This window comes from Haliotis asinina, chromosome 14 (assembly GCF_037392515.1).
Source record: "Haliotis asinina isolate JCU_RB_2024 chromosome 14, JCU_Hal_asi_v2, whole genome shotgun sequence".
Lineage (NCBI taxonomy): Eukaryota > Metazoa > Mollusca > Gastropoda > Lepetellida > Haliotidae > Haliotis > Haliotis asinina.
In genome coordinates this window covers 23680947-23708749 of record NC_090293.1, presented here as the reverse complement: position 1 = coordinate 23708749, position 27803 = coordinate 23680947, and the positions used below count along the sequence as shown (strand labels likewise).

Sequence of the window (27803 nt, the reverse complement as noted above, 5' to 3'; positions counted from 1 at the left end):
GAATCAACAGGTAATGAGTTTATATAGTAAACAAGATTGGTTACAGCCAGCTACTGTTCGGATATCGCGGGAATCGGATTGTCGGGGTCCAGACTAAATGTGTCTCTGTTTTATCGCAGAATATTTTTAACCTTGAAGCTTGAAATTGAATTGTCAGATGTAATGATAAATGACATCTTACCTTTTATACTTTGAACGAGACAAATCAACACATAAATATACACACATTCCCTGAGAACGTTGGCCATTGTGGTAGGAGTGACAGCAACAGTTTGTTTGCATGTGAGTACGGGTAGAGTCAGTCGGTAGGTCGTGTTGAAGCGCAGCGGCTGGTCTCTTCACGGGGTTCACTTAATCACACAGTCATACCTTATCTCTTCCCATTCAAACTAAAGAGTGGCGGAGTCTTTCAACCGTTGGGTTGTGATTTGTTGAAGGTGGTTGACTGGACCGGACTGGATATTGGGTGTAACGATCGGTGAGTGCAAATATTAGATTTTTGTCACTTAACACGCACATACACACGCGCCATTGTGGGTTGTTATTGGTGGACATTGCAAGAGACTGAACGAGAAATAAATGAGAAATACATACACATGAAATGTCAAAGACAATTGTGTGTATGTAGCAAGTAATGCACGAAGACACATTGTAGCATACATAACTACATATTACTGATGGTAGTATATATAGACCAAGACACATTGATGTCTGTATGTACATGTTGGTGCTGGCAGTATATATCGACCAAGATGTAGTGTTGTATGCATAAGCACAAGTTGCTGCTGGCATTATATCTCGACCAAGACACATTGTTGTATACATAAGCACATATTGCTGTTGGCAGTATATATCGACCAACAGATATTGTTGTACACATACGTACATGCTGCTGCTGGTATGTTGACATTCATTCCTATTTTCACAACAGATAATTTTAACCAGGAACAAGTCTATATACTGTTTCGCTTCCTCAATCCGGGTAATTTGCTGAAAGCGGTTAGCTCACACGGAAACCTGGGACAAGTACTTTAAAGCGAAACTTCTGACAGCCTTAATAGTGGGGTGATTAAAACGTATATGGAGAGGGTATATACTGCCTCGGCTTTCAAATGGAAAAGAACACAACATGCTTTCATATATTTTCATATAAATATATACAGGGAAAGAATAAGATAACACTTGTACTTTCATGTGATCCTTTATTCTGTCCCTCAGTATATACTAAGATTTATGCACATATACATGTCGTGGGCTTTCATCGTGTATATAATGGGTACAGTTCCATAGACTGTCGTTCAATCTTTGTTCCTGGTGTATTCTTGGAACTATGCTCATCTAAACCCTGCTTTGATTTGTCGACACACAACCCGACAAACCTGTTCTCATACTTCCTGCTTGAGCCGGGCGTGATCATGCTGTTCAGACGTGGGCTGTATTGGAAATCTCCGAGAGGCGCGCTATGTATAACCGCAATGATTAAAGGGTATTTTATACTTGCATTTATCCGAGCGTAAGGAAGTGAAGAGATGGGTTTGAGTGAACCTGGCTATAGTGAGTGATTGAGTTAATATTTAACGTCACATCGGCAGTATTGCAGCCATATTGTGACGAGAGCATTCTTAAAAATGGAATCTATGCATATGATAAAAACCTGTCGACGAAGGACAGTAAAACAACTAGAATATCACAATGAGAAATAAAACTAGCGTGAAAAGTTAAAACTGATATCCTTATTCAGACAACACAATATAAAAACAGGCTATATAGATCACCAACAACTGGAAGTAGATCACCATACTAGGGGCCATGGGGACTTACAGTACTTCTGCTACCTGCATGGTCCCTAGCTGGATTTACACCATCCTCTCAGCTGCTGGTGACTGTATGCAACATTAGCCACAAATTAAAATGACAGAAATACTACGACTAAAAAACAGGAAGATCAAATTTGACTTGAAATGTTTTGGGACTTACGTACCCTCTCAGGAGGACAATAATTTTACAGTGCTTTAACCCCCCCTCGAGGATACAGCCACTAACACTCTATGTTCCTAATTCGAAATTCCAAGCATAAAATATTTATATATTTACAATTCATTTAGCAAATCTAATTCTTTTAAAAATTCAATAATTAAATGAGAACTAACATTATTAAAAAGATCCTTCAAAGTTTGTGAATTAAAATATTTATCCCTTGTGATGGAAGAATCACAGTCAAGCATGTCCTGGAGGATCTTCACCTTTTAATAGATACTCGTGAGTATACCTCGTATGGCCAATGCGACATCGTCGCATAATGACCTCTTCAAATCTGGACTGACAACCCAAGTAAGTGTAACCGATGTAAGGTTTTATTTCATGTAATTTATTTATACCTACCTGGGTGTCCCACTTCCTCTGCATCAGATCACGGATATAAGATCTTATTGTAGCTTTATAATCAGAGTATGGAATAAGAAGTGGTGTCACAGATTTGTCGAGAGCCGCCTTAGCAGCAAGATCGGCCATTGTGTTACCAGAAATGCCTACGTGACTAGGTAACCAACAAAAGATGATGTCGCACTGGCCAGTAGCAAGATTATTGTACAATTCAATAATTTCAATTAAAAGTGGATGTTTACAAGAAATATTTTTAATAGCCTGAAGGCAAGAAAGAGAGTCGGAATATATGATATACTGTTTACGTTTAGAGTGTCTTTGAATATATTTAAGAGCTGTTAATATGGCGTTAGCTTCTGCTGTAAAAATAGAACTATTGTCTGGTAATCTAGAAGATATTGTCCTGTAGCACAAGCAACTGCGCCACCGTCCTTGGACCCATCTGTAAATAAGGATTTATAATTGCTATATTTAGTTTTTAATTGATTATATTCCTCCTTATACTGTAATTCATTCGTTTCTGATTTTTTAAATGTCGTTAATGTTAGGTCAACTTGTGGCCTAACCAGTTGCCAAGGAGGAGACGAAAGAAGACGGGAAGGCGATATACTTTCCAGGTCTATACCGGCAGAAGAAATAAATGGTTTAATTCTGTGCCCAAGAGGTGGAACAAGAGAAGACTTTTTGTCATACAAATCCTCATAAAGCGGATTGAAGACACAGTTATAGTCAGGGTTAGATTCATTAGCATAAAATTTAGTAATGTATTGTAAAGACAATTTTATACGACGTTGAGTAAGAGATGGTTCATCGGCCTCAACGTAGAGACCATCAATAGGTGAAGTTCTGAAAGACCCAAGACAAAGTCTTAAGCCTTGATGGTGGACAGAATCAAGAAGTTTAAGGTTGCTTTTTCAAGCTCCACTATATACGATGGAGCCATAATCAAGTTTCGAACGTATGAGTGATCGATACAGGTGTAAGAGGGTTGCTTGATCCCCTCCCCACTTTGAGTTGGAAACAACTTTCAACAAGTCAAGTGCTTTCAGGCATTTAGTTTTAAGTGATTTAATATGTGGTAAAGACGTCAAATGTGAATCAAAGATTAGACCCAAGAACATGGCATCCTTCACAACTTTAATGGGAGTGCCATCTTGAGATAGTTCAGGGTCTTTATGGGGTTTGTATTTACGACAAAAATGTATGCAGTTTGTTTTCGATTTAGAAAATTTAAAGCCGTTTTCAAGACACCATTTATCTATTTTGTTTAAACACAACTGCAATTGCCGTTCAATGGTATGCATATTTTTACCACGACAAGAAATATTAAAATCATCCACAAATAACGATCCATCAATTGAATCGTTTAAAACTTTGGATAAACTATTTATCTTTATGCTGTAACAGACAAAATACTGCCTTGTGGAACACCCTGATCCTGATTGTAATGATCAGACAGGGTAGAACCCACTCGAACTTGAAATTGTCTATCATTTAAAAAGTTGGCTATAAATTGAGGTAAACGACCTCGTAAGCCAAAGTCATGTAAATCCCTCAAAATGCCATATTTCCAGGTTGTGTCATATGCTTTTTCAAGATCAAAAAAGATAGACACAGCATGTTGTTTATTAATTAGTGCGGTTTTAACTAATGATTCCAGTCGCACTAAGTGATCGACAGTACTTCTGTTTTTCCGGAAACCACACTGTATATCTGTGATAAGATTATTTGTTTCCAAGTACCAAACAAGTCGATTATTTATCATGCGTTCCATGGTCTTGCAAACACAACTAGTTAATGAAATCGGACGACAATTGGATGGATCAGTATGATCACGTCCAGGTTTAGGTATTGGTACTATTATGGCGTCATGCCATGAAGGAGGAAAGTTACCCGATGTCCAAATACCATCAAAAATATTTAGGAGAGTTTCCAGACAGGATTCTGGTAAATGTTTCAGGAGTTGATAATGGATGTTATCAGCTCCTGTAGCAGTGTCATGAGCTTGATCAAGAGCAGTATGGAGTTCATGAATAGAAAACGTTTTATTATAATCTTCCCCGTTATCAGAATTGAAATTAATAATTTTCTTTTCTTCTTGCTTTTGATATTGCTGAAATTTAGGTGTATAATTTGAAGAGGAAGAGTGTTTAGCAAGGGTTTCACCCAGTTTATTAGCAATATCTGATTTATCAGTAAGCAATTGATCTCCATGTCTAAGATGATGGACAGTAGATTTAGCACCTTTACCTTTGATTTTCTGGACCATGTTCCATACTTTGGACATAGGTGTCCGAGAATTTATTTTGGATACATAATTTTGCCAAGATTGGAGTTTGTTCTGTTTAAAAGTACGCCGTGCTTTAGCATTTAAAATTTTAAATTTATTTAAATTATGCACCATGGGATGGCGACGGAAATAATGTTCTGCTTTTTTCCTTGCCTTCCTAGCTTGTTTACATTCATCGTTGAACCATGGTTTTCTTATGTGTGGAACTACAGAGGACCTTGGTATACACTCATCAGCTATGGAATTCAGTTCATCAGAAAAGCATTTAATAGCATCGGGAACGTCAATAAAACGTTCAGGTGTAAGTTTTTCAGCACACAGTGTTTCATATAAAGCCCAGTTAGCCTTTATAAAATTTCGTCTTGATGATGGAGGAACATCACATGGAGTTACAGCTTTTAATACAGTAGGAAAATGGTCACTTCCACATAGGTCATCGTGGACTGACCATTCGAATTCATTTAGTAGTTCTGAATTTGTGTGTGACAAGTCAAGAGCAGAATAGGTCCCTGTACCAGGATGTAAATATGTGCTGGAACCATCATTATAAATACACAAATCATTGTCAGAACAAAAGTCCTCCAACAATTTCCCTTTAGTGTTCATATTTGCACTACCCCAGAGTGGGTTGTGCCCATTTAAGTCTCCCATTATAATACAGGGCTTCGGGAGTTGGTCATATAAAGCTTGAAGATCAGTTTTGGCAAACGTCGAAGATGGTGAAATATAGAGGGAGCATAGCGTAAACGCTACATGTAAAGTAATTCTCACTGCAACAGCCTGCATATTAGTATTAAGTGAAACGGGGCTTGGAATAACGTTTTGTTTGACTAGAATGGATGATCCACCAGTGGCCCTATCACCCGGAGGTGAAAAACAATGATACGGATTAAATTGACGAAGGTCAAATATATCTGTTTGTTTTAAATATGTCTCTTGGGGACATAACGCTGAAGGTGTAAAATCTTGGACTAATAGCTGTAATTCATGTAAATTAGTCCTCAATCCTCTGCAGTTCCACTGTACAATATTATTGGAATAAACTATCTTTTGGGGGGATTTATTGGGGATCTACCCCGCACTCTTTTGGAGGGCGACAAGCTATGTGCCCTAGAATGGACGTTTTCAGAAACGTCCATGTCTTCAAGAGACCCGTATTTATTGAACAATTGAATTTTGCTCTGTGACCCTTTAGGAGTTCTGCCACTTTGATGTTTTGAAGCATCAGGCTTTGGCTTCGGTTTACTTTTCACAGTTTGTTGACCATCAGCTGTCGATTGAGACTTTGAGTGTGACTGAGATGATGATTTGTGATCAGAAGACCTTGAGGTACTAGGAAGTGATTCCTCAGTCTGTGATGATATAGCAGGGTACAAAAGCTGTGGAGAATCGCAATTTACCCAAGTCAAGGTAGTTTGGCAGCCTGCGGTTGATGTTGTTTTAGAGTTAGAACCCGATAATGTTTTTGCTACTGTTGCATAACTTTCTGTAAGATCAGATCTCTTTACCAGTTTTTTGGCCTCAGAAAAAGAGATATTTTGAGTGAATTTTATTTTATTGATCTCCATTTGCTCTTTCCAAATAGGACACTGTTTAGGAAAGGACGAATGGTCGCCTGAGCAATTGGTGCATTTTTTATAATCGCTGTGACAATCTTCTGTTGTGTGTGTCTTCTCACCACAGTGAGCACACACAACAGACAATGTGCAAGTATTTACACCGTGTCCATATTTCTGGCATTTAAAACACCTGAGCGGGTTGGGGATGTAGGTATCAACTTGTATGTTGCAGTAGCGTTTGGACATGAGAAAGTAAACAGATACGTATTTGTTTTGACGGTTTCGTTGCTTCTGCGAGTTGAAAAGCGCTTGACATATAGTACACCTTGATCCTTCATTTCAGATCCTATATCAAGTTCCGACATGTCATCAAACAATCGATCTCTTATCTCTCACGATACCTTTACTTGTATTCAAGGTTTTGTGTGCAGAAACCGTGACGGGAATGCCCATGAAAGATTTAATATTCATCAGATTTGTTGCTTGCTGCTTTTTCCCGCACTCGGCTAGCAGGGCACCCGAACGTAAGCGTCTTATGTTCTTCACATCCCCAGCAATGCCTTGAATACCTTTGGATACAGCAAAGGGGTTCAACTTCAAAGGTGTCTTATCAGGAGTCTCAATCACAACGAAACGTGGCCAATACTCAATCGATGTAGACGGTCTGTGGTCAGTATCAACAGGGTCAATATCAAGTGTACGTTTTGTTTTTTTTGTTGGAGTTTCATAAGCCATGGTTAGTGTAATACGGTTCATCATCCGAGCTCCCCACCCACCATGGAGTATCACAAGGACAATGCTAAAGCAAGCGGGCCTCCAGGTTACAGCACCAAGGATACCCGGATGATATACTCCAGCAGAAGAATTAGAAATAATTAGTCTACCAGATTGGCCCATGAGCCACCGCCTTCTGGGCATAAGACTCTAGGCAAAAGTTCAAAACTTCAAAAATGCATTTTAAAATTTGAAAAGCTCAATGAACGAATAGGCCAAGACCGAAAGTAAAAATCCAAATAAAATTTGTGCAATGATATATATACTCCATGCACAGGGCTTGGCATGACCAGCCGATTGGTCGAACCGGGCCCATTCGACCACCTGTCTAGGTGAAGTCAGGGCCAAAGTGGTGTGTTGGGCAATGGAACGCAATTAACAGCCCCAGTGCCCTCAACCACCAGGATCCCGTCCTCCACCGACACGGGACGCAACCCACGGCAAACGGGTTGGTGGACCAAATATCCCCCCGGGTCCACTACGGGGGTGTCGGCGAGCTCTTGGCGTTACCTAGCACCCACCACGAGGAGGTGGCTCGCCGCGGGTGCCACCTGGCTATAGAAAACCCACAACATTTACCTGTCAATATTTGACAAGGCTGACTGTTCAATACCCGATATTTTCGGCGATACACGGACAAGAATACGTTGCGCATTAAACTGTATCATGATACTGTGGTGACGATACGATTAATATCACGTTGTGTTTGGTAATGATACGACGAGAACTGAGATACAGTGGTGGTGATACGATGTGTATCATGGTTGATTGGTCATATTGAGTGTACCATTATACTCAAGTAACGATACCATTAATGCTACAATGCAGTAGTATGTGTAAATAGGGATCCGCGGTGATGAAACAATGTGTATCATGTGATCCGATGTGATACACCCGTTATGATGCGATTTATAACCCAGTGCACCCGTAATGATACAATGTAAACAACGATATAGTAGCTACAAATACATTATGTACCGTAGTACTTAATGGTGAGTGAAGGAAATATGTTAGTGACGATACGATTAGTTCCAAAGATACGTAACAGCCGATACATTTGTACCACTGTACATATACTGACGCAGTGTGTACCACGGTACATTGACGACGCTGTGGGCATTGCCATACATTACGTTGTGATGAGTAAATGTGATACGTTAGTGCGGATACAATGTGTACCACGGTAAGCAAGTGACTGTACAATGTGTACCACGGTACGTTAGTGATGATACAATGAGTACCCCGGTGTCTTTACATAGTTCAGCTTACAGTCAGCTGGGTGACAACCAGGCAGCATGGGGGTCCAATACACACTGACAAGCATGCGCTTCAAAATGCATGAGCTTAAGAGAGGTCATGATGTGACCTTTGACGGATGTGACCTGTGACCTTGACATTACACATGAAGGTTGAGACTACAGAGTAGTGGACATTTACTGGCCACGTGCAATCATTGTTTACACGTTTGACTGATAAGAATTTAAATGGAAATGAACTTTAGAACTTCAACAAAGTGTTTGACAAATTATTGGACCACCATGGATAAAATAATTGAAACCAATTGTAATACTTGGTAAACAAATTCATTTTAAAGAGTTTGTACATAGAAATGTATGCAATGAAATCTTACATTTACAACGTTAGTGACGATGCAATATGTACCACGGTACGTTAGTGATGATACAGTGTGTACCACGGTACGTTAGTGACGGTAGAATGTGTACCACAGTACGTAAGTGACGATACAGTGTGTACCACCGTACCTTAGTGATGATACAAGGAGTACCAGGGCATGTTGGTGACAATACAATGTGTACCACGGTACGTCAGTGACAATACAATGTGTATCACGGTACGTCATTGACAATACAATGCATGCCGCGGTACGTAAGTGACGATGCAAGGTGTACCACGGTAGGTTAGTGACAATGCAATGCGTACAATAGTGTCAATACAACGTGTACCACGGCGCTTTAGTGACGATGCAATGTGTACCACAGTGCAATAGTGACAATACATTGTGTACCACAGTACAATAGTGATGATACAATGTGTACCATGGTACATAAGTTATGATGGAATGCGTACAACAGTACGATAGTGACCATACAGTGACATTGTGTACCACGGTACCATGGCGATAATGCATTGTGTACCAAAAGACAGCTGTGACGATATTCTTATGACAGAATACCACCATATTCAGTTCACGGCCAGTGTACCCGCCCTCGCAACAGGTCTGGTCAAATCCGAGCTGACATTACATTATCCTGGGTATCACAATATTTTCTGGCTCATAAAACATCTGAAGATGTCATAATGTACCTAACGATTTCAAATGGATTTATAATGAGAATAGTCATCATGAGAGTAATAATTCCAGGGAGAGCTCTTCACATGGATTTGATTCACGGAAGTCGGTTTGTTCGCCCACAGGCCAACTGTAGCGCAAATGGGTTGCGCAGCATGGAGAAAATGACCAGTCTTTATACATGCGAGCGAAGCGAGCAAAGGTTGGCAACGTACCTACCTCGCTTCGTTTCGAAAAATATTTTTCATGCCAAAATAAAATATCGCAATAAAATATACACCCATTTCTTCACTGGGTTGTACTCTCACATTTCCAAATTGGGACGGTTCCACAGACTGCCGTCTGTTCCTTTGTTCCTGGTCTATTCTTCCTGCAACTATGCTCGTCTAAAACCTGCTGTCGACACACACAACCCGACTAACCTGTTCTCATACTTCCTGCTTGTGCCGGGCGTGATCATGCTGCACAGACGTGGGCTGTATTGGAAATCTCCGAGAGGCGCGCCCTGTACAACCACAATGATTAAAGGGTATTTTGTACATGCATTTATCCGAGCGCATGGAAGAGAAAGGTCTGAGGATCAGTGAGGCTGGCTATAGAAAACTTTGATACCTCCACAACATTTACCTGCTGGTATTTGCCAAAACTGATTAGTTGCAATACAATGTGTACCACAATACATTAGTGACAATGCAATGTGTACCGTGGTGCATTATGAATGATACATTTTGAAGAGTGATGCAAACGTTTCAATACATTGCGTAGCACGGTACATTGGTGGGAATACAATGTGTACCAGTGTACTTTAGTAACGATACAACGTGTACCGCAGTACATTAGTGTCAGTACAGTGTGGACCGCGTTACATTGTTAATGATAGTTTGAACAGCGATGGAATCGTGTCAATACATCGAGTAACACGCACATTAGAGACATTACAATGTGTACCACAGAACCTTAGTGTCGATAAAATGTGTACCGCGCTACGTCAGTGTCACTACAGCGTGGACCGCGGTACATAAATCTCAATAGAACATTTACCCTGGTACAATACTGACAGTGCAATGTGTACTACAGTACGTTAGTGATAATGCAATATTTCGGAATATTTCGATTGCATTTGGAACACAGCTCGAATTTACATCGAATACCACTATAGTCAGAACTTCCTGAATGCTCTTCAGTTGTGGATAATCAATAGTCTATAATCTATAGTTTTATATTGTATTGTCCGCTTTGATTAAAATGTTTTAGTTTTCCATGCTAGTTTTATATCAATATCTGTGATACTGTAGCATTTTTATATTTTCCAAAATGTTTTCATTTTTTGTGCATTGGCGCTCATGTGGCCTTAAATTTTAACTCACTCACTCAGATGATCCTTGACGTCATCAGAACACCGACGAACCGTATAAAAACGTAGTAGCCTGTCACTGAAACTTCAGAAATAGGTAACCTTATCAGTGACTAAAAGCCAGCAAATCGAATGCCCACATGTCACTTATCCATCAATCATTTGGTTCCAACTGGGTTGTTCAACAAATCCTAGGGGATCTCTCAATACTTCTTTGAAGCCTTGGCGTCCCGGGATATCTATCGTATCGTGACCATACTGCATCGCTGCATCCCCTGTGCTCGCCTCATGCTCTCGCCTTGCCTCTAGGGCTAGTTTAATACGATGAGACGTGACTGGAATAAACGGACATAAAATCCACAGAATGCGCTATACCGGGGTCTGTCTGGGCGTTACAATATAACCTCTTCCATTTGAAGTAGACCAAGCCATATCAAATGTAGCTATAATGGAACTAGCCATATTGTATTAGTTATGATTGAACTAGTCAAATTACATACAGTGATAATGGAACTAGCCATATTGTATTAGTTATGATTGAACTAGCCATATTACATACAGTGATGGGGGCGGTGGGGTAGCCTAGTTGTTAAAGCGTTCGCTCGTCACGCCGAAAACCCAGGTTCGATTCCCCACATGGATACAATGTGTGAAGCCCATTTTCTGGTGTCCCCAGCCGTGATATTGCTGGAATGTTGCTAAAAGCTCACTCACTCCCATACAGTGATAACAGAACTAGCCATATTATATCTAGTTGTAATGACAACCGTTGTGAAGTGAACGAGTGAATGACTATGGTTTTACGCCGCTCTTAGCAATATTCCAGTAGTATCAATATTTCAGCAACATTAATATTCCAGCAGTATCAATATTTCAGCAATGTCAATATTCCAGCAGTATCAATACTTCACCAATGTCAATATTCCAGCAGCATCAATACTTCAGCAATGTCAATATTCCAGCAGTATCAATATTTCAGCAATATCAATATTTCAGCAGTATCAATACTTCAGCAACATCAATATTCCAGCAGTATCAATATTTCAGCAATATCAATATTTCAGCAGTATCAATATTTCAGCAACATCAATATTCCAGCAGTATCAATATTTCAGCAATGTCAATATTTCAGCAGTGTCAATACTTCAGCAATATCAATATTCCAGCAGTATCAATACTTCAGCAATATCAATATTCCAGCAGTATCAATACTTCAGCAATATCAATATTCCAGCAATATCACGACGTGGGACACCGGATATGGGCTTCAATCGTAACGGAAATCTCTACCATGTTGTTTCTTACAAGAAGTCATTAAGGAATTATCACAAAAGGAATATTCATCATGGGAATAGTACTGCCATTTAGACACCGTCTTGTGTTTGTAAACATGGTTTGTCTGTGTGTTCAAATTTTATTTTGATGACAGTTATAGCATGAGCAATTGATAGGGGCCGTGTGATTTCAGTTTCATTTCTTATGTTACCAGAGTCTACATTGCACAAACTTATACACAAACCTACCTCTAGGTACAGTTATCGTTTATTAACTTTTCAGGAACGCAATTTGGTTAAAGAAATAGACACAATCATAACTTAACAAGTCCCAATTTAATTCTGGAAATCCCCCGAGTGCAGAAACTCGCTCCGTCGTTGCCAGTTTCTGGAAAAGGATTTGACAATATTCAGCTTCATTTTCTCTGAAAGCTTTGAAACATAAAAACAAAACCGATATACGTTCTTTTTTCCTTAGTATCTATTGTTCCACAGATGTCATGACGTGAATGAATATTTAATTATTTATACTACCTTTGCTGTTGGTTTTAACCCAGATACACGATGTGTGACGCCCAGTTAAACATTCATAGCACATCCATTGGGGATATGCTTGACAGTAAACAACACCGCTGTCGACTTGCTTTACGACGACATGACCCGAGGTTGTTAATCATGTAAACACCTGATACGAGTAAAGCCTTCAAGTGGTCTATCACACTGCTGTGTCGCATATAATATGCATGTCGAGTACATGTAGGTGATATCATATCGATTTCTGATGTGCGAGTGGTAGTTACCTATACAGGTAAACCTCGGTAGTGCGGACCTTGGCTTTCCCAGATGAAAAGGAGGTGTGTGTGTGTTTGGACGGGGCGGGGGCGAGGGGGGGGATTTTCAGTCGAGCATGAAGATAGAGGCAGAGAGACAGGGAAAATGAGTGTGATTGAGAGAAAGAAGGGTAGAATGGAGAATAAAATTACTATTAACAATCTCGCGCATGAGAGAGAGAGGAGGAGAGTTAGAAAGATGACAAATTACATTTTTCATTCACAGACATAGAAGAGGAAAGGAGGAAGAAAAATACGAATTACGATTGTCAGTCACGTAAAAAAAATAATTTGTAGTGCGTGCCATACTCATACCAGAACAACTGGAAACATGTCATTCTGCAACATTCACCTGTCGCAGCGTGTTTCTTGCCGCAAGTAGCTGGATCACAACTCTACCACAAAGTGCTTGGGGATGCTCAGCAATTATGACGTAAGTGTTCATTTTCTTATTTTCCGAATGCGTCGCATTTCACAACAGACACAACGTGTCTTTAGGAACGGACAGACTATGGGCGGGTTCGAACCCCCTGAGCACATCCCCTGGATCCGCAGACAGGGAGTATTTGATTGCATATGCATAGTCACGTCATTCTTAATATTATCCACTATCAATGTAATTGTGTGACTGACGAAGATGTTAAGATATTATTGTTCTCTTACGATTGCTTTCGCTGTTTGGACCACACAAAAAATCATTGATGATATTGAAGTATCAAATACCTTTGTACAAAAATAAATACCTTAGTGTAAAGTTAAAGATCTAGTAATCAACAAGACTGATCTTCAAAGTTTTGTGAATAATGTATTTTTAAAACTTTGCATGTATGTTATTTTCGAGATGACAGATTCTAGTGCTTTTGTTGGTTTGAGTCAAATCCGATGCTGTTTGTTTGTTTCATTAATACGGTTTAGTAGGAATACTGTTAAGTTGTTCCATTCAATGTACTGGAAGCTTTATTATAAGTGTGAGGATTCAATCTTTAACATTCATTTACCTTAGTTGAAGTGGTATCAGGAAGATGTTTAAAAGCTTTACTGTTAAGTGATGTCAACATGTGATTCAACGCACCACTATCATTGTAAAATGAAAGCTGGTGATTTTACGTACACAGATGGCCTTTGTTTAAAAACTGACGTACAGAAGTAAGTACAGTGTACACTCTTTGTGTTTTGGCGTCATTTTATATAAAACTGATAAAAAACAACGTACATTTTAGTCGGCACTCCACCCTTTTGCCAGGTGAGTTTATCAAATGACCATTGAAACTCGCGTGGAAATGGGTGAACATCAAATGTGCACCTCACTTTCTCAAAAAGCTGTAGCCAGCCCTGTTTAGCTGACCGCAAGAAAAGAGAATCGTGTGGCTTATTTTAGGTATTGTAGAGGCGCTTCTACCAATATGTGTCTTTCTGCTGAATGCGTACTCCATCCACGGTCGGTTGCAAAGGCACTGTACAGAGTTTTGTTTTTATAAACACGTTTTATTGACGTAGCTTGACGCAGCTTGACGCAACTTGACGCAACTAACAACACGTCCGCCAGATAATAGGGTACCAGATACGTCATTATGTGTCCATTGTGGATATTTATCAGTTCTGTTTTCAGATCCATGAAGGTCCCGGGGTAGAATACCCCTTCAGCAACCCATGCTTGCCATGAAAGCCGACTATACTTGTCGTAAGAGGCGACTAACGGGATCGGGTGGTCAGGCTCGCTGACTTAGCTGACACATGTCATCGGTTCCCAACTGCGCAGATCGATGCTCATTTTGTTGATTACTGGATTGTCTGGTCCAGACTCGATTATTTACAGACCGCCGCCATATAGCTTGAATATTGCTGAGTGCGGTGTAAAACTAAACTCACTCACTCTTTGTTTTCATTATGATCCGTTGAGGAGGTTAAACAATGTTTGTAAATAAGTTCCGTTCAAAGTTCTAGTCTGAAATCATTAGTCCTGAGAGTCTGCAGTTTTTTGTGTTCAGTGGATATTCACATTTTACAGGGGAGGTTGGGTAGCCTAGTGGTTAAAGCGTTCTCTCGTCACTCCGAGAACCCGGGTTCGATTCCCCATATGGGTACAATGTGTGAAGCCCATTGCTGGTAATATTGCTGGAATAGTGCTAAAAGTGACGTAAAACTCAACTCACTCATTCATATTTTACACAACAAATAGGACAAATTATAACCGCGGGGTGTTGGGTCATAGCTGAGTTACAGCAGGTCGTAGGTCAAAGAGCAGCACCCCATTTTGAAGAGGCATTACTAGTATATCACGTTATCGTATCCCAGTTGCGCAGGTCGATGCTCATGCTGTTGCTCACTAGACTGTCTGATCCCGAGTAGGCCGATTATTTACAGACCGCCACCATATAGCTGGAATATGGTTGAGTCCGGTGTAAAACTCACTCACTTACTCACCTTACAAGTTTGGAAAACCTTATACTGTATCCACTTTGGGGGCGTGTGTGGGTGTGAGGTGGTACCGTTTGAGTGATGAGCGTGTTTGGCTTTGGATGATTTTATCAGTATTGCATCAAATCCACTATAGACAATACCAGACACGGACTACACACAATGACGTGACGAGCGAACGTTTTAACCTGTAGGCTAATGTTAAGACATAAGACATAATATTATGTTCCTGTGACGCTCTCTCAGTATAGAAGTAGACAAATAACTGGTGTCACACAGGTGTTCATCAAAGTCATCAAGTGTTTCATTGTTAAAAAACCCACTCAAGTCATACAATCATTTACTCTAGGTTACCTTATCATAAATACACAGTATTTCATGAATGACGTGAGGAATTCACAGTTAATTGTGAGGTAACACCTGTCTGTACTGTCATGACTCCCTTCCGTAGCGTTATATGAAAACGGTAGTGAACGGGGTGGACACATCGGTAAACAGCTAATCGTCTGTCTGTCTGTCTGACACATGTCATCGGTTCCCAACTGCGCAGACCGATGCTCATGTTGTTGGTCACTGGATTGCCTGGTCCAAACTCGATTATTTACAGATCGCCGCCATATAGCTGAAATATTGCTGAGTGCGGCGTAAAATTATTTCACTCACTCACTAAATCATCTAAGTACTCGCCCGGGGGATTCTCCGGAAGTAGAATTTTGTCGTTACAGAAAAATCTTCTTGATGTTGTGCCGGTGTTGTTATAAGGGAGTAAGTCACTGGGTGCTTTTAAATTCTGAACTATGTTGTGAAATGTGATTTGAATTTGAGTTTAGCTCATTAGGATTATGGTACCGATTAATGAGTTCAGTCAATCAGTGCCATACAATACATTCATGACTTCCATATTGTATAAATACCACCAAGTTACAATAGTTAGTATCAGTTTCACAATGGCTCAGTCACAGTTAAGAGTACGATTAGGAGTTCCTAAACCTAAACGCCGATGTGTATATCAGACATTTAATGGACAGTCTATTTTTCTCGTTATGGATAACTATAATCAGATACGAACTAATACATGTATGCATTTTTGTACTTAGGGTTATCACATGGGTACCATTATAAACAAACAACAGCTTGGAAGGTTGGCATGGGAGGTTAAAGAACACTGTTTGAAATGCCCAGTCCAACGTTTTCGAGATGATGTAATATTTGTTGGAGGAGCCACAAATTAATAAACAGAAAATGCTGCAATATAGTGCCGGCCAGACACTGCCACCAAAGAAAAGGAACATCAAGACTTCCAGAGAGAACAGTCTGGAACAGGGACGTACGGTTGGCATCGTTGATATGTTGTATTATCTCTTGGAATGAAACTTAAACAATGTAAAATGTATAATATGAACTGTGATTCTGTAGTGATATTGACACAGTAAATACTTAACTGTGAAAACTGAACTGTCCCTATAACAGAACATATACTTATGCAGTATTTGATGTATTGATATTTCATATGAGAGGTTTTTATCTTGTGATTAATAGTGGTAACACCAAATGCTAGTAAATTGCATCACGAAATGTCCGTTTAGACCTATTTCATTTCGTTTCCATTTCTTTTTATCCATCTTGTGCCTGTTAAAATATAAAATGGCCTTTGCTCGACTTGTAGGTAATGCGCCCCAAGCTCACTCCAATGATTTTAGAATTCTTCATGGGAACTACTTTGCCCTCACAACGAGTCTAATTATGAACATCGATACTTGATAAAGACTAGAATTAGGTTTATTTTTAAAACGCCTCCAGATCTCCCGTTTAATATACGTTTTAAAATATTTACGCTGTATTTGGGAAATCATTCCCCAAGTGCCAGGTGTGTACTTTCTTTTACACGTCAGTTTAGTTAAAGCGTCGTCACTGTTAACTAACCTCAGTAGACCCTGACACGTTCACTCGACCACTGTAGCTACCAGATTTGCCTTGCCAACACGATCTAAAAGTGACACGAAATGTCACAACACAGACTCGCTGTAACATGTAAATGATTAAGTTCCATCGTGGCAGTGCATGCCAAAAGCTCTGTCAGTCTTACTAAAACTTCTCGTCACGTAAGTTTTAGCCCGAATGTAAACACTGCCTACTGACTGCTACTTTGGGAATATACGAATACCTGAAGGGCTTATCACGACTTGTGTGTTCGTGTATGTATTTAAGCTATGTGTTGACCGTTATGTCTCAAACCAATATCAGCTGAAAATATACCGAACTTCACATCGTTGTTTGTACAGGTTGAGCGCTTGGCAGAAAATGCAGTGGTCGGACATATGTCAGCTTTCCTTTTCCCTGATGATATCTGACAAATGTTTTGTTCCACTCGCAATCAAGCCGAGTTACAAAACTGAAAACAGAATTCACAATATCGATATGCGGTGCTTTTAAAAAATTCTCATTCGTGCACGTTGTGTGAGCGGATTCTTTAATCGCCTTAGAAAAAGGCCTAATTTGAGGACTTAACAGGTTGTAGATAATCACATGTATAAAATCGCAATTAAGATAAACGCAAGTTAATGAATTAGTGATAGATGTCCTTATATATCAGTACTGAAATAACACATTAAAGCTTGATTGTATTGCGATTTAATTAACAAGAGTTTCTGGATACAAAGTAAGAACACACGGGGGACGTATTATTGTTACATGTGTGACACTGTGAGTCTTTACACAATCGTTAATTAACACAATAGGACACTGTAGCATTCTTCGTATTAGGAGTCTGACATGCTTGTGTGCGTCGAATCGATCTGCCCCCGTCATGCAACAGCTGTTGCTATGGTAACGACAGGTACGTTGCCTAGCCTCGACGCTTATTGATACTTTCATCGACTAGCTGATTATTGGCTCAACATAACAAAGCGTCATACGACCCTCTCTAGTGAAGAAAGGGGTCAGCAACCGTGTGTTGTGTTGTGGACTGGGAGACGGTGGAGTTCTGCAAGGTAGGTACTTTTTAGCCTGATTGTTCAGCAATCAGTGACAGGTGATGATGTTTGTTTGGTGTTTAACACTGCACTCAGCCATAGTTCAGTAATATGTAAAATATGTTCAGTAAAATAATTGAGTCTTGACAAGACAATTCAGTGATTAACATCATGAACACGGACACACACAATGGGGATGGGAGACATGTGTCAACCAAGTCAGAGAGCATCGCCCTCCTGTCTCGGTGGTCACCTCTCATGATAAGCATGGCGTGCTGAATTCAATACTAATCTTTGAAGGTGAAGTTGCAGTTGCAGTAACAGTTGTTACTGTAACCTCTCCGACCTGTTAGAATGTGTGTAGTTTTACGCCGCTTTTAGAAATATTACAGGAACTGGTCTTCAGTAACCCACTGCTTGTCGTAAGAAGCAACTAATGGGATCGGGTGGTCAGGCTCGCTGACATGGTTGCTACGTCATCGTGCCCCAGTTGCGAAGGTCGATGCTCTGGATATTAATCACTGGATTGTCTGGTCCCGACTCGATTACAGATTCACAGAATTACTGAATGCGGTGTTAAATAACAAACGAACACATTCCAACGACATTTAATCCTAGAGCCATAACATGTCAAGTTAAAACTCTAGCTGGCTAGATGCTGAATTATTTACAGTAATTTCCTCAAGGTGAGTGGAACAGACCCAGAATAACCTTGGAACAATGACATAACATAAAACAAAAATTCATTCGCAACCCACTATTCTGCCTGCCCAGTTTCGTTTTGTCACGTTAGTATTTCCTGGTGGTCTAATACACGGAATGCGGTTAATTATGTACCGGATATATTCCGAACGTGGTACTAATTACCTGCAGATAGGGTGGCCTTGAACTCGGAATAATTTCCCTCATAATTATACATCAAGGCACTAGTAGAGCTTTCATCAGAATCGGAGGCAGGGTGTGGCGGGAGAGGTAGGGTTATCCTTCGAACTTAATACTTTCATCCTACTGTGAGGGATGCTGGCTTCTTTAGCTATGCCGCCGATGGTGATAGCGATGATGATAACATATTCTTTTAGTGTTTTTACTTATCAATCGTTCCTTCTCTTCAGTAATTAAAACATGTGATACGTCATCATTGTCATCAGCTAAATTTAATGTTCAAAGGTTACTGGATTTCTTAAAGGATGTATTAAAATAGTGGGTCAAGCTGACCCAACTGGGAGACTATCCTCGAGTGGTATTGCATGACGGGATAGGAATACAATGGAACAATGAGTGTGTTTTGTGGCTCTACTGCCCGTAGCTTGACGACTTGTGATATTCGCAGTCGGTGCGAGTCGAGGTTGATTGACACCCTTTTCAACGCTCTATGAACTGATGGTTTACTTTCTACCTCCCACTATTTGTTAAGCAGCATGTTCACCCAGAGGAAGGACAGCAGGAGGATAAACCTTAGTTCTTATGCATTGGCGATGAGGTGATGAAATTGATGTATTAAACGGGTCGGTCTTATTTCACTTCGCGGATACAAGACTAATGAGATAATGGTAATTGATCCTGGGGTTGTAATACCATGTCTGCACTGGCAATGATGAGGGGGGGGGGGGGGGGGGGGGGATGAGATGAGGAGGGGTGGGGGTGTGTGGAAGGTGCAGCAAACTAGCATTTAATTCTGCAGACACGATACGAGGTCCTTGATCTTTATGAGAGACATTTAGAAGTTGGTATTCAAGTAAAAGGCAGATATTATTGATGACTCTCTTTATTGCATGTCTTAACGTTTCTGGGCTATTCCTTGCCTCTTTGTCAGCTTGTCAGGTGAGTTGTAACAAACAAGATGCATCAATGAGTATGTATACTAGAGACTTTAACATTGCAATCTAAATACTAGTACGTACTTTTTAAAAAATAAACTGTATGGTAGCTTCCCCGAGGGCTTGTTGTTAGTGTTGCTGATAGACATGCATTATTTATTTTTTTAGAGAAGTGTGGTGTGAAATAGTGCCTTTAACATGGTGAACAAATAATCTAACACAGTCAGGCAATATGTTCAGTAAGAATGCTGCCAAGTTGTTCCATCGTAATGGATCACAACCCTGCTAAAAGCACGTGTTCTATACCCAGAAGAATCAGTGTTGACGGTCAAGGTTAGGCTGGAATATTGTGAGGCGGTCAGCAACAGCAACAGCAAAGCAACAGCAGCAGCAGCAACAACAAACAACATCTAACCCATAAATTAACACGCCAGTAAAACCGACTGCCACTTCCTGTGCATACATGAGTTTGATGCATGTATGAAAATATAATTTTATTTATGTTAAATGTTTTACTGTTTTGCATGTCTCATAGGCCAAATGACCGGATGCTATGAACATCGTTTTTACCGTGTCGTTCACCGAATATTAGCATGTGCCACATTAATAAAATATTTTCTTCTTCTTCTTTTTCTTCCAAATAACAGATCCAGTCCGTACCTGCATTAAACTCTACGTTAATCCCCTTAAACATAAATTCATCAGCGCGAGTGTGTTTAGTCGGTAGTTACATAACACATTCGTCTCTCTGGAATAGCCACGACCCTCGCAAAACAAAGTACAGATTGTATCTCCATAACAACCGCCGCTGGGGGTACATAAACAAATAACAAGATAGAGCATTATTATTTATTTACATGACAGGCGAATGTAAATATAGATTGACATGAATGCTCAATGTCATTAAGATAGTGGTCTCATGAAGTACATGTTATATTTGGGATTACACTTTCTCAGCAAAGTACCGATTCTAGTAATTTTGCCGGGTTGCGTCCTCTTCGGCATTTGTACCGGGAGTCAGTCACCTAATGACCAGAACACAACGCCAGCGATCTAACCCACTCAGCCACTCCGGCTTTCACGAAAAGGTTTCCAGGACTGACAAAAATGGCAATATATATTGGTAATATACGTGTCTTCAGGACTTGCCAAAGGCATCACTTCGATGATTTTTAATCTTTTAGTATTCTTTCCACACATGTCGAAATTAATTGGTTCCGAAATCCCACAGCTATTTTAGCAAACTATAAGTGACTTTTGTTAATGTCCTTATTTCCACTCGTATCTTATCCTGCTTAATAGTAATACATTTACGTCTTCCAAACACAGAGGGGCATTTGGGTAGCCTAGCGGTTAAAGTGTTCGCTCGTCACCCCTAACGCCCGAGTTTGATTGTACACATGGGACAATGTGTGGAGCCCATTGCTCGTAATTCTGAAGTCGCTCACTCACACCAAATGCAGATCAAACTGCATTTTGAACCAGCTTTAAAGTAGCTGTAGCTAATTTGTTAATATCATAACCCCGTTTCACAAGACTTTCCTACGCTATATTGGATCCCATCGATATTTTCACGGAATGATTCAGCAAGATTCCTACCGTACAACATACATTATGCAAACCGTACCTACAACTGCTGCATTAATGGCAGGGTAACATTTTACCTGTGCGGCTGTTACCTTGAATAGAGATAAAACAAGTAGCAAATCTATGAAGGTAGTTTAGCCTCTTGTTGCTGGTACTCTATGAACCGTGTATTGCTGGCGTTAAGTGTACGAATCAGTGACCTTGAACTTTAATGTTCCACTTTCCATTCATCATCTTCGTATGAAGGGTAGTAGTAGGAGTGACGTCCCTTGAGTACTCTCTCACCTTGTTTACCTGTGGTATTTCTGGCGGATTAAAACCAACAAAGCCCATCTTCAAGGGAAGGAACAGAGTCTTTGGTTACATAAGGTACTGTGGAACACATTATATCCATGGGGGTGTCTCTAGAGGTCTGGAGACAGAAAGTTGGAACATTTTCCCAACCCGTCAAGCGAGCCGCATGGCATGTCCCCGTTATTACGTTACCGGGTGGGAGACAGACAGTAGGCAGGTGTGTGGTTTTATACTTTATGACATGGGGGACATTGAAAGAAACCCTGGTCCGCCCAGACGATATCCACCATGTAGCCAACCAGGTATACTGACTAGATTGTCAAGTCAGAGTGTTTCCCGTGAACTGGATAACCCGACAACAATGGCAGACCTCGGTGCATCGCTAAAGGCCATCCAAGCCTCCCTTAATAGGAAAGGACAAGGTATGATACGGGTAGTTTTGGCCCACTAACAGAATTACCCGAAAACATGTTATTTGTTTAGAGATAAGTTAGCTTTGCATAAAAATGCTATATTTTATATGATCTGAGGTGTAATTTCACTGCAGAGGGGCCCAAAATGGGTTTTATCAGTTCTCATGAAAAATAACAAAAAAGTCTGATATATCAGTGTGCCATAATGACGTATTTACAACTGTCATTCCATTTACATACAAACTGCAGCAGTTTTACGACAGGTAGTCATGCTGAAAAGCATGTCAATGTCAATCATAATGTTTTAACCTCAAGGACTCCAATTAGGGTTGCAAAACATTGGTAATTCAATTATTTGCCAATTGTGTCACAGGGGCCTGTTTTGGGTAAAGCTACATTTTTGGCACAGCTTCATTTTAACTAGTAAGTGTTACAAGTCAGCATTTACAACCAGTTTTAGCAAATATACAGTTAACATCTCAGGCATCATATACCATCATACAATAACCAATCATGTTGCACTAAAATCACAGGTCTTGAGCTCAAAGACGCCCATTTCGGGTAAAATTTCATGGTCAGCGCAGGTTCATATTAACACCATGCACATGTTAAAGTCAGTATTCAAAAGACTTCACAGAGTAATTACTCACAACTTATCCACTTTAAAGATATAAAACATCCACTATTACTCTTCATTCACACAGTCATCAATCTCAGTTTCTGATTCACTGTCAAGAACTGCAGCATTCAAGAGTGTATAAACCTAACGTAGATCAAAATATATAACCTATGAATTTTAAAATAGTGGGAACAAAGGCAACTAGACCGACTTGAAAAGGTGAATGGTCAGTGCCACTTAGATTTACTCTCGTGCCATGACTGTGAATGGGTTGCCTAACCCGGACATCTATCTCAATGAGGAAATTTCTGAAGCAGAAATCCAAAATGCAATTTCTAGCCTCAAAAATGGGAAAGCACCTGATACAGATGGGGTACGTCCGGAACTTTACTAACTGTCATCGGAACTGATAATCCCATATCTGAAGCTGTTATTTAATAAGATCCTAGATCAGGGTATATTTCCATCACACTGGAATATTGGAATGGTCTTGCCTGTATTTAAGATAAGACTGAGCCATCACATTACAGAGGAATTTCCCTACTAAATATCATGGGAAAAGTCATTACAACAATAATCGAGTCACGACTGAGAACATGGATTGAACTTAATAAATTAATATCTAAATATCATGCCTTATTCCGTCCGCAATATTCTACTACAGATCATTTATTTACACTACAGGCATTGCGTTCCAAATATTTGGGTAAAACAAAAGGCCGTTTCTACTGTGGATTCATTGACTTTGAAAAAGCATTTGACTTTGTAGACAGAGATAAATTATTATATGTGCTCGTGCAACGTTGATGTCACGGAAAGTTATTTATCTTACTCAAAAGTATGTACGAATCGGCGAAGGCCTGTGTTGAAGTTGGTAATTCAAAAACAGTACCGTTTGATACCTCCAGTGGAGGTACAGTGGAGTGTTCGTTACTCAGGATATACGAGATCTACTGCTACTAATGTTTGCCGACGATATCGTCCTTTTTGCCACGAGTGTTATATTACTGGTCTGCTACGACAACTAAGGATCCTGGGGTCATTCTGTTTAAAATGGGGACTGGAGTTGAACTTAAAGTCAAATATCATCGTATTTCGAAATGGCGGAATTCTGACAAAATCGGAGAGATGGTTCTTTGGTAATCAGCCTATGGACGTTGTTACTTACAATAAATATCTTGGAATTGTGTTTTCATCAAGATTAATATGGACAAAAGCGTGTGAAATCCTTGCACAACAAGCAAACGAAGTCTGTCTTTCATTTTTTAGAATCTTTAGGAAAAAACACGAAATAACATACTCTACGGTACGGATGATATTTGACACGAAGATAGCACCAATACTACTCTATGGAGCTGAAATTTGGGGACAGGTATTCAGATTCAATTGAAAGGATTCAGATGATATATTTTAAAAGATTTCTCAAAATTGGAAAATTTGCCTCCAACAAGGCCATCCTCTGTGGACTTGGATGTTATCCATGTATGTCATCAGCCAGATCAAAGTAATTAAGTTTTGGTTGAAACTGTTACGCATGAATCCACAGCGTTATCCCATGCACTGTTTTAAGATGCTCAAAGTGCCTGACGATTTGGGCAAAATTAATTGGGTGTCGAGTGTAAGATCTATTTTATTCAGAAACGGGTTTTCACATGTATGGCTAAACCAAGACGTACAGTTATTCATCCTAACCTTCGAACAATGCATCAAAGATATAGCCTACCAGACTTCGCATAATGATGTTTGCAGCTGAACATTTCTGAAACACTATGTACAATAAAAATATAACCTTCACTTGGAACCGTATATCACTGAATTGAAAAACAAATACCTAATACGTGCATACTGCAAATTCCGAATTTCCCACAACAAACTGAAAATAAACAAATTTAGATGTAAGAAAGATACCACCATAACAGACTTTTTGTTTACAGTATGTAATGCCTTGGAAGTTGAAGATGAGAATCATGTCTTTTTCAAATGTAAATATTACGAATGTTGACGTGAAAAGTATTTCTTACAACTTCGAAAAGTGTATAGAGGTCCATTAGCCTTAGAATCAATCCTTAAATCAAGGAATAGTCAGGTAATATATTTTACGGCCGTATTTTGGCATAATATATTCCAAACAAGATCTGCACCCAGTTTCCCACTGTACATCGGTTAAATAACTGTATAGGTCACACAAGACCGATATTACGCAAATACATAAACTGTCAAAAGAAAAAGCAACACCAAAAAACCTGTCTACGAAGGGTCACAACAGATTCTTTTTTCATTTTTATTCATTTCTGTTCGTACAGCCATGTTTGAAAAAATAGCATCAATTTAAATTGCGGTTGCTAATGCGAATAAATTGTTGAGTGAAGGTCGAATTAAGTACTTTTTGGGATGCATTGCTTTCACGTGTCATGTAAGCATGGACAAATAAGAGTGAAACGGTTCGGATGGTCGATATTATTTAAATTACGATGTGTACACACTCTTTCAGATTTTGAAATTATAGACAGTCAGAATTCGTTTATTTTAGTGTCACACGTTAAACATAAATTATGATACAGCAGTATATTCAAGTATAATATTGTTTACCGTCCGGCCATATCCTGCAGCTGGCTTATGAGACACTGGGATTTGAAACATAAATGGTGTACAATAGATCTGACTCAAATAATATACGGGAAAGGGATATAAGACGCTTGGCGGGAGGTAAATGAATATTTTGCATCTAAAAAACATATTTCAGACATTGACGGCAGTGCGTTTGATATTTTGGTTTCTTTGTCTCGCGTGGTTTTAACAAAGAGATCTGTGGGATTGCAGTAAATGTAAGTTTGTTTCATGTCGTATCTTTTGTCTTCAGTTAGTGATCATTCTGATAGGAAGTGAATTTCGTTTTCAATTTTGTTTGGGCAGAATTTGAAATCTCCGTATTCCAAGAGGGTGGGGATCTGTTGTTGCTTTTAGTTTAAATTTGGAGGGGTGTGAGGTTCCAGAACACAGTCTTTTAAACATTTCCTGAGGTTTCTTGACATTGTAGATGATGTCCCCCAGTATCAATATTTAACCTTGCACATCCAACTGTTGTTCATGTAAAGCTTTGACGGTAGGCAGCTGTTATCAGTAAGCTTGTCCAGTCTTACCGGTGTGTCAATAGGACCAGGCCCTGATTTCCCGAAACAAACTTAAGTCTGAGTTTTCACTTAAGCCTGAGTTTTTACTCATATTTGAGAAAATGCATTTCACAGAATGAACTGAAATCGGCATGGAATTCAAAATATAGGAGACAGTTTTATTTTGGTGGCTAGATTACTTAAGTTGTTTGGGCTTTTTTATTTCTAAAAATGCAAGTGAGCTAAAGATTCAGCTCTTTCAAGTTGTGAAACTCAGTTTGAAATTTGAGTAAAAACTAAGTTTGTTTTGAGAAAGCAGGGTCAGGTCGTTATTATGTGAAATTCTGAGTGTTTCCATTGTTTCAGGTGTCGACGGGAGACGATGCGTCTGACACCACGGCGTTGTGCAGTTGCGGGCGTAGCATGCGTCGCCGTCGTCGTCATCATCTGCGTCATCCACTCCTCCAGCTACTACGGCGACCCAAGACTCTTGCCATTTGAAGACTACTTCGTTCCGTCGTCGACAGAAAAGCTTTTTCTGGATTACGAGTTCCTTATTAACTCTGATGTGTGCTCAAATTCCAAAGGACCATTTCTGTTGGTAATGGTGCTATCGATACCGGGAATGACGTCACAACGTAACGCTATCAGGGACACGTGGGGTAGCGTTGCACGGGGTGGGATATGGCCTCGTTTTAAGGAGAGGGTGGATGTTAGGATGGTGTTCCTTTTCGGTAACAACAGTGTAAACTATAATGAACAATTGAGGAAGGAGTCTGTGTCAAAAGGAGACATCGTTCAGGCAAGTTTCACGGAGGCATATACCAACCTGACATTAAAAGTTCTCATGGGGTATAGATGGGTGGAAAAACATTGCCCAAATGCTAAGTTTGTGATGAAGGTTGACGAAGATGTTTTCGTGAATGTTCCATATTTCATATCACAACTTTATTCTTCCGACTGGTCCAGACATATACTCGGACCGCTTGCCTATTCTGAATTTACGATAAGAGACGGGAAATACGGCGTTGACAAGTCGAGTTACTTCCCACCGATCTACCCGCCGCACGTCAAGGGGAATATATACGTCATGCAGAGAGACGTCGCCGTTCGTCTACTCCACACAGCGCCTTACATGAATTACATGAATATGGAGGACGCGTTCATCACTGGGGTCCTGGCCAAAGTTCACGGACTCCGCCACGTTGATTTACCAGAAGCTTATTATGATCGTAACACATCTGCGACCTTTTGTGACATCGCTAATGGGGTCAAGGTGGTTTCACAACAATATACATCAACGATGATGTATGGAGTTTGGGAGAAGCTCAAGGACAGTGCATCTTGTTCACTGATCGGGAGAATAATAGGATATTTTCGACAAGTTTTTAAACCATGAATGCATTTTCAATAAAAAAATAGATAAAAAAAACAACAAAAAAACGACGCGTAATCATGTCAAGCAGATGACTTCCAGTGTTTGTTCTGTGAATGGAACCATGGTACATATCGAGTGAGTGAGTTCAGTTTTACGCCGCACTCGGCAATATTTATCTATGTGGCGGCTGTCTGTAAATAATCGAGTCTGGATAAGACACTCCAGTGATCAATAAAATGAGCATCGATCTGCACAATTGGGAACCGATGACATGTGTCAACCAAGTCAGTGAGTCTGACCACCCGATCCCCTTAGTCACCTATTACCACAAGCAGAGTCGCCTTTTATGGCAAGCACTGGTCCCATGATATGTCGAATATAGGATGATATACTGAGGGAAGAAATAAATAAGAAAACTCCA

The 27803-nt window shown here is 39.9% G+C and overlaps 2 protein-coding genes across 4 annotated transcripts in view; one reads left to right on the top strand and one right to left on the bottom strand.

Moving 5' to 3' along the window:
- The window catches only part of LOC137260924 (uncharacterized), a 62355-nt gene extending 61957 nt beyond the window's left edge, over positions 1-398 (bottom strand). Inside the window, exon 1 of the mRNA XM_067798478.1 lies at positions 182-398. Within this exon, the coding sequence (XP_067654579.1) occupies positions 182-248 (67 nt within the window). The 5' untranslated portion in view covers positions 249-398. The remainder of the gene's footprint in view (positions 1-181) is intronic.
- LOC137260925 (beta-1,3-galactosyltransferase 5-like) lies at positions 301-27803 on the top strand. 3 transcript variants are annotated; one of them, XM_067798479.1, is made up of 3 exons: positions 301-478; positions 13001-13207; positions 26371-27473. In XM_067798479.1, the coding sequence occupies exons 2-3, from the start codon at positions 13203-13205 to the stop codon at positions 27401-27403; spliced, it is 1038 nt and encodes a 345-aa protein (XP_067654580.1). In that variant the 5' UTR covers positions 301-478; positions 13001-13202; the 3' UTR covers positions 27404-27473. The 3 variants fall into 3 exon arrangements, with proteins under 3 accessions (XP_067654580.1, XP_067654581.1, XP_067654582.1); XM_067798480.1 differs by lacking the exons at positions 301-478; positions 13001-13207 and adding an exon at positions 18133-18182 and having other exon boundaries at positions 26371-27803; XM_067798481.1 differs by lacking the exons at positions 301-478; positions 13001-13207 and adding an exon at positions 21824-21937.